Source organism: Parasteatoda tepidariorum, chromosome 10, assembly GCF_043381705.1.
Source record: "Parasteatoda tepidariorum isolate YZ-2023 chromosome 10, CAS_Ptep_4.0, whole genome shotgun sequence".
NCBI lineage: Eukaryota > Metazoa > Arthropoda > Arachnida > Araneae > Theridiidae > Parasteatoda > Parasteatoda tepidariorum.
Genome location: NC_092213.1, coordinates 38,921,441 through 38,929,875, shown reverse-complemented (window position 1 = coordinate 38,929,875; position 8,435 = coordinate 38,921,441). Strand labels below are relative to the sequence as shown.

Below are 8,435 nucleotides of genomic sequence, written 5' to 3'. Positions count from 1 at the left end.
ATATATATATATAGATCCATTTTAAATTTTTAATTCACTTTTTCATTATTTCTTTGTATAAAACCTTCATTATCAATAAAACCAGTCTCTAATAAAGATCCCCCCCTAAAGAATATATTTATAAAACTATTTTCGACCTTATGGTTTATTTTAAAAAAAATCAATTGTTTTAAATTAATGTTTTATCTTAAAAAAATCGCCCTTAATTTAAATAAATTTTTTTCCAAAAAAAAATCTAGTGATTAAAATCGCGAATATAATCATGATTTAAATCTTGCCAACCCTGTAAGTTGAACTTTGATTATTTTTGAGTAGCAGTCAAAGATAAACAGTTATGACACTTTATTGCTATTTTACAAAAGCACACAAACATTTAAGTACAAAAATACAAAATAGGCACACAGGGCATATGAAAAAATTTATAAATGGTATCTTTGATAAGAATTAGAACTATAAACACACGCAGAAGAATGATTTAAGTGATTAAATATCCCCGGGAGGGGAGGGGGAACTAGTTTAAAAGTCTTGTATAGCAACGAGTGCTTCTTGCAATATTCTGCAGGTAGTTTCAGTTTCTTCCTTCCAGCGGAAATCAGCTTCACAATCTTCAGTCAGATTACTCTGAAATTAAAAATTCAATTGTGATATCAAATAATACGACGCTAGACTAAATGTTAATACCACAGTAAAAATAGCTAAGAGTTTTCAATACTCAAACAATAAAAGAAAAGATCGATCAGGTGACTAATTTACAATCCAGTGACCTTTAACGACTGTTCTCTTTTTTTGGATATTTTTTCTCTTGGTTGTAGTTGGTTGTTGCCAAATATAAAGGTCGGTCGTTAAACGTTGTTGGATTGGAAAATCGCAACCTCCTGGGAAGCTGTTAAAAAGACGCTGCACCGCGGGAGGAACATTTCATTGCAAATTCAGTTTCCACAGCCATTTTTATTTTAAAATTTATAGAAATGTGAGTTCAGATAAACTTAAAAGTAAACCACAAAGTTTCGAACTCTGGAAAAATGTTTTTAAAATATCAAAAGAAAAGTTGTAGGTTTGCCAAATTTAATAGGATAACTTTACCACAGCATAATCCTATAATAATTTGCTTACATTATGGTGCTATTTTAAAAATTTTATTTCAGCATTTGAAAAATCATGGTTTAATGTAAGTTACAAGCATTAAGTCAATATTTTGAATTACTAATGTAGAGGAAAGAGAATTCACCATATAGGGTTTCTCTTGCTGTATAGCGTCCTCTTAAGTACACTTTTCGAAACAAATAGTAAACAGTTTCGCGATTTCGAGCGAAGCGTTGTAGTAGGTAGGGGGAAAGGAAACAAGAAATTTAAATATAGGACTCTTTTATGTTTGAAGGAACATTAAATATTACTGTCAGATTTTTATAAAAGTTTTTTTTATATTAAAAAGCAAAATAACAAGCATTACAAATAATGCTTGTTACGTATCATTTTGAATCTTCTCTTAATCAAAAAGGTAGTGACAAGATTTTTTCTTCTTTTAAATTTAATTCTGTGATAAATTAACATTTTTTTTGACTTATTAGGAACTATAGCAATAAAAAAAAAAAAATTCTGGACCATCTGAAATTAAATTTTTTTTCTTTTTCGCTCATGCGATATTCAATTCAAGGAATTTAAATAAACCATGACATTCATTCCCTTCTTTATGCGTTTTAAAATTTACAAATGTAAATAATTTCGTCCAAGATGAGTGGTTTCAAAAAATTTAATGGTAGAATTTCTTCGAGAAAATTTCTGNAAAAAAAAAAAAAAAAAAAAAAAAAAAAAAAAAAAAAAAAAAAAAAAAAAAACGAAATAAAAAAGAGCAACATATACGATTATTATGTATTTGAATAAATATTTTCTTGGGTGCAATTTGCACCGTTGGTATGTTAAACTTCACAGAAACGAAGAAATTAGGTTTTTTTTTTTAACGAAAGAAAAGTATTTTAAACCCATAAAGACCTTTTACGAAAATTGATCGCAAAAAAACGACAACTAATATATTTAATTTAACTCCGAGGGTCACAAAAAAGGCTTAGTGGGCCGGAGCTGATAACCACTGATATATATATACAGGGTGTTCCAAAATTATCTTTACATCACCTGGCTTGAAATTGATTACAGACTGGAAGTGCTTAGGGCCACCAATGATGCGCATGTTGAAGTGTACTAAACAAAACTTTATTAGTCGCAGTAATACATGCAAAAGACAGAATATAAATATCTTGTTTATTTTCGAAGTTATGAATTTTTGAAGTTGTAAAGAGAATTTTGGAACACCCTGTAGTATGTATATACTGTACGTTTTTGTTCAATTTGGACCAGGTTTCTGAAAATTTATATAAAGGTTGTAATTACAAAACTAAAATAGATATTAAGCGTGGAGATTAAATGCACCCTGCATGTTGTTTTAAAATACAGTTTAATTATGAATACTTACGAAATTAGAAGATTCTAAGAGTGTAGCCAATAGATCTTTTTTAATGAAATCCAATACCTAAAAAACAATGAAATAACCTAAATGCATTAAAATATAACACAGAATAATACGCCTCAAAACATTTATTTAAAAAAAATCGAGCTTAGAATGCCAAGAGTAGCAAGGTATTAAAAAAAAAAAAGCAATTTTGGGTAATTTCTTTTTAACTAATAATTTTTCAATACACAATGTACTACAGTAGGGAACCGAATATCCGGAACGGTCGGGACCATCGCTATTCCGGATAACTGATTTTTCCAGTTTTCTGAATCGCTACAAAAAGCCTTTTTTATTTTTTTATTGTTAAACTCAGCTAAAAAAATAATAATTGGAAATAATCTTAAAAATAAGAAAAAACGATGAAGTAATACACTAATGATTATTTCCAAAATGATGGTAAGGTAAACATCTTTAAAAAAAAGAAAGAAAAATCGTAAAATCTTATGAGGAAAAAAAATTTTTTTTTAAAAAATGGCAAGAAAATTTATCGAATTTCGTTACGGTTTTTTGGTTTTCTGATTTCCGGATAACGGGTTCTGTACTATTTTATTACTACACTTACCTTTTTCACTAAAAAGAAGATTATGTATTTCATAGCAACGTCTCCCATTTGCTTCTGTACGGGTTCAAGATTTTTCATCAACAATGTAGAAGCATAGTGAACGTTCTTTTGATTACTTTCATTAGCTTTCAAGCCAGCCTATTTCAAAGGAAAAATAAAAACAAAATGTAGGTTTACTTCAGCGCTGGGCATCATTCACGAAAATTTTATTCATGACTAAATTTATTCAGAATAAATTTATTCTGAATGATTATTCATATGAAAATTTAGTCATTATTCATCATTCATTATGCAAATGTATAAAAATTTTTGAATAATGATTGATGAATAAACTCATTAGTCATGACTAATTTTTTTGAATAAAATTTTGAATAACCAGCAAAAAATGCAATCGATATGTCTTTGTCTATAACGAGATGCAAACCATCGTTTGCTCTTAAACGTCTTATTTTAGGACTTAAACTATAAAACTAAGACAAGTATGACTATTTATTTTTATGTTATTTTAACTTACTCCAGCGTAACATACTTAGTTGTGCTAAAAAGTAGGTTTATAACAGTTTAGTTACTTAAGTTCATTTTGAAATTTTGTTCTAAAATCTATAAAACGCAATTTTTTATAGTTTTTGAAAGCAAACGATAATATTATTTTAAATTTTTAAATAAAATTTTAACTTAAAAAATTAAACGCTTTTTTGCCATGTAACCATTTCTCAAAAGTATGCATTATGTTAGACAAAAGTAAATTTTCTCAAACATTATATAAATATACTTGAAAAGGATTAACGTTTTATTTGTAGTTGTCATAATCGTAGTCAATTAGAGTATTCCGTGCCCATTTTTGTTGACCAGTGAAATTATTCAGTTATTCTTGACTAATGAATAAAGGATACTGAATAAGGAATAATGAATGATTTATTCTTTATTCAAAATATTTCTGACTAATGAATAAATCTTTATTCATCATTCATTATTCAGATTTTGAATAATTATTCATCATTCTTTATTCATTATTCTGAATGACAAATGCCCATCTCTGGTTTACTTAGTATTTATATTTAATGGAAGTGTGAAACTTTCATCATTACAATAAGAAATATGCTTGAAACATTTAAGAATTTTTATTTGACAGAAATAATTTAATAATACTTCCTCTTTTTCACAGGAAAAAAAAGACCACTAAAAGTTCGCCAATTGGTAGTGGTCTTTTTCCGTAATCGGCAAGCGTATTTTCACAGAAACTGTTTTTTCTTAATTATCAGTACTGATACTCTAGAATTTATATTTTACCAAACGATAAAAAGAGATTTAGACATTTTATTACATTGCGAGCCGAAAGCTTCAATCGATTTTTGGTAAATAGTGTTTGAACAGTATCAAAAATATCAGAATGAGTAAAAACAATTGACATGAGTACATATTCTAAAAGACAGCTTTCAAAGATTTGTTCCAGACTAAAATACAGCAAGTGAACAAAAAAAATAAAAATAATCCAGAAACAGTGATATATAAAAGAGGAGTGTTTATTTGACAAAAGTTGTTAGAGCTCAATTAGGATATTTTACCCCATCCACCATTATCACCAAACCTCCAGTATTCAGATTTATATCTATTTCAAAAAATGCAAATTTCTCTTAGTAAAAAAAAAACGCTACTTTTTGTCGAGATACTCATGTAGAAAAGTGCTTCGTTGGAAACCCTAAGAGGTTCTGGTAAGACGAAATTTTCTATTCCTTTTCTAATCGTAGTAAACTAATGTAGAGATCAACGATGAGATTTAATAAATAAATCAAAAATATTGTTATATATATAAATATTGCAAAATAATATACGATTGCTGGTAAAAAATTTTCTATTTTGCTTGAAATTGGTACTTTTCTACTGTTTAAAAAAATACCACAAAAAGCGTAGAACTCCATATATTATTATACATGGATATATACATATATATCATACATGAGCAATATTCTTAACATAGTTGAAAGGAGAAAAAGAGAACTTAACTGTAAAATATTGCATCAGAAAACTATCGTTTGCTTATTTAAAATGTTATTATTATTTAGCATTATCATATCGTTTGCATTATTTTGAATCTTATATAGAATTCTAGTTAAAAATAGATTTAATTTAGCCTTTGTTTTTTTTTCTAATTTAGCTTTTGTTTTGTTTTTGAGGTGAGCTTACAAGGTAAGCTTTTCTTTAGAAACATAATAAATATTTAAATTTTTTTATAACAGATATCTCTTAACTGTTAAGCGAAAAGTTTTAACTTAGTTTTTAACAATACAAACTAATTAGTACCACTAAAGTTTCCGTGGAAGGCATAGTGGAGCCAGTTGCAACACCTTCTGTGATCTCAACTGTCACAGTTTCTTCTTCAGCTGCTCCTAAGTTCTCCCAAAGTTTGACTGGACCAGCAGGGGGAGCCACAGGATCACAACTAGATATAAACACAAATTTATTTAGATATAAAAACATAGGGTATTCTGTAATTACCTCTCTTAATATTTACGTAAAGATGAGGATAAAAAATGTGCATATTAGGGCGTCGCAAACTAACATTTAAATAAGGGGAAAAAATGAAAACGCTATTTGAATTTAACGAATCACCATTGCAAAAAGCAGGATTAAAAACAACAAGACCTGTTTAATTATGCGAGGAAACGTAAGTTTACAGGCGATAATTGAAAACAACTAGTTTGAACCGACATTTTAAAAGAACTTTATGTTTTTGTCTTCGTTCCTCGATATTGATTATGTCAGATAGCATTCATTTTTCTATGCTTTAGTATTGTTTTGCGACCCAAAATGCGTTTGCTTTTATTTTTATTTTTACCAATTCTACAAATAGGACGAAAAAGAAAATCTAGGTACACTTTCTATACCAGATCAGCGGTTTTTCGATTGTGTTCCGTGGAATCGCAGGGTGCCATGGAAGATTTAGAGGGTTCCGAAAGTTAGAATTTTTTCTCTGTTGTTTTTAATACCACTTGCTAATATCAGCAAGCCTACTTGGTGAAATCAAGCAAATTTAAGGCAGAAGGTGTAGGTCTTGCAGAAGGTCTTGTATTTCAGTGGCGCCATCTATGAACAAGAATACGACTTCAGCCACATTCGCACGTCACAGCCCGTTTTTAAAGGACGGATCTATTCATACATCCACAGATCGCAATTTTGACCTGAATCAGAGAATGATCAATCTCTAATTCGGTACCCCCTGAGTTACAGATTGGGAACTGGAGGACTTTATGACCCCATTGATTTAACGCGCACCAGTCAACATTTACCGCCAGGGGTCTGTTTAGAAGAAATTTGGATCCGTAACGGACCCTTCACAAAATATCTTTTATAAAAACGGACCCTTCACAAAATATTTCAACTTAAAAACGGACATTTCACAAAATAATTTATCTTTTAATCGGACCCTTCACAAATTTGTTTATCTTCATTATTGTTTTGTTAATCGAATAAACCCTTCCCAGGAAGGGAGGGGGGAAGAAGGACAAATATTCTGTGTTCAGCAGTACAGGCTAAATACCAAATATTTATATGTTGCATCGCTAATTTAGTAGCTGCAATTGCTGTTTATTTTTTAAAATTTAATTTTTTAAATTATAATTTTACAGTGTTGAGCATAATCTTGTATGTCTTTACAATTTAAAAACTCATTGAAAAAGTTTTTTTTGCAATAACGGACCCTATTTGCCCAAATTCACAAAAGCCGACCCTGGTTAAAAGAATGTGACTTAGCGTATATTTTATATTCACAAATTACGAGTCATTTTTTCACAATTTTACAAAAACCAATCCCTGACTGTACTGGGAGTCTTCAGCCGGCGGGGTCGAACTCTAGACCTTTTGGACATTGGCCCAACGCTCATGGGCTCAATTGGGAACCGTTGTTCTAAAAAATGACTATATAATTATAATTTTCTTTCATAAAATATTCTTTGTCCTTTTCGTTGTTTTTCGAGATCAATAAAAAACAGTAATGCTGGAAGTCGCTACGACTTTTGCACTTTGTTTAGATGTGGTATTTTTAATACTATTATTTTGTTTCTCATAAGTCACACACATGCCAGGTTTTTGTAATGAACTTATTTTTTGTTGTTGATAAAGTTGGTATGAAATAAGAATGTACTTACACAGTGCTGTCAAAATCAGGATGGTTGTAGTTAATGAAGAACATGCTGGCATCTATGTGGGACAGAAGTCTTTCCTTACAGTTCTCCGCTTCCTTGTCAATGGAAGTTTTGATTTGGTACACCACTTCGTCTCGCAACGATGGGTATCGGTCCATCTGCGAATAAAAGTAATCCACGGCTTTTAAATATAGTTTTTATTGGTTTTGGATCAAAATTGCCAAGAAGTTTAAATCAGCAATTTAGGGCTGCCTAATTTATCCTACGCGAAGGAATTATTTATTAATGTTTCTAATTTTCGTAGCCCAAGTATCTGTTTTTGTAAATTTTTAAAATTGTATCGTCAAAATATTTAGTCTGTATGCATTGCAACCTTCGCATTCGAATTAAAAGAAAAATTTGAGTTTAAAATAAGATAGGTCGGTGCTTTATTTACGTCGCACTAGGAGTTGCACAACGGGCTATTGCCGACGGTCTGGGAAACAACCCTGAGGATGAACTGAAGACATACCACCGCAATTTTGATCCTCTGCAGGGGGGATGGCTCCCCTACTTTGGCAGCCCGACGACCTGCGCGCCAAGTCGAGCCATTTACGGTAGAACAGTACCGCACCGCACCGCACCGAGAACCGATACCGCACACCGTAAAATAAGAATAAATACATTTTGATTTTCCCATTTAAATAAATAATAAGTTCATTTAATACTGTTTGAAAAACAAAAAACTTTCCTCTCTTGATGCATGCATTATGCGATTAATGGCCTAATTTGGTTTGTTTCAAAGTATTTTGTGTAGTCTCAGTTTTAGGACCCAAATATCCCCAAAACAGTCTCCTCCGTTTCTCAACAAAAATGAATTTTTTGAAACAAGTCAAAAACAATTTGGCAGGAAATGTTTGATCCATATACTTAAAGTTTTGGAAAAAAGCAGAAATATAATATGAAATACCGAAATTTCGTAGGATTTTATCTATATATATATATTTCTCTTACACGGCGGCAAAAAAAAGCCTCATTACAACTCCCCGAATGGCAACGCTAGAAAATCGACCAATGATTGCCGCTATAAATGTCACATGCCAAAACTAGCTGAGGTGGCTCAACACATAGCGCTTTTAAAAACGGAAACTGAAATAACAATAGAGAATCAGCTGCGGCAATCTCATACTATTAAGCTAGGCAGAAGTGAGTAGTCTTTGTCGATAGATCTCTATTTTAGTATTTT

The 8,435-nt window shown here is 30.6% G+C and overlaps 1 protein-coding gene across 7 annotated transcripts in view; it reads right to left on the bottom strand.

Annotated features, from left to right (window-relative positions):
* Positions 1 to 325: 325 nt before the first annotated feature.
* The window catches only part of LOC107440144 (dynamin-1), a 54,934-nt gene continuing 46,824 nt past the window's right edge, over positions 326 to 8,435 (bottom strand). For all 7 annotated transcript variants that reach the window (XM_043043350.2, XM_043043353.2, XM_043043357.2 and 4 more), the window contains 5 exons: positions 7,214 to 7,368; positions 5,370 to 5,508; positions 3,069 to 3,206; positions 2,468 to 2,524; positions 326 to 621 (listed from right to left, as the gene is read on the bottom strand). In XM_043043350.2, the coding sequence (XP_042899284.1) occupies positions 517 to 621; positions 2,468 to 2,524; positions 3,069 to 3,206; positions 5,370 to 5,508; positions 7,214 to 7,368 (594 nt within the window). In that variant the 3' untranslated portion in view covers positions 326 to 516. The remainder of the gene's footprint in view (positions 622 to 2,467; positions 2,525 to 3,068; positions 3,207 to 5,369; positions 5,509 to 7,213; positions 7,369 to 8,435) is intronic.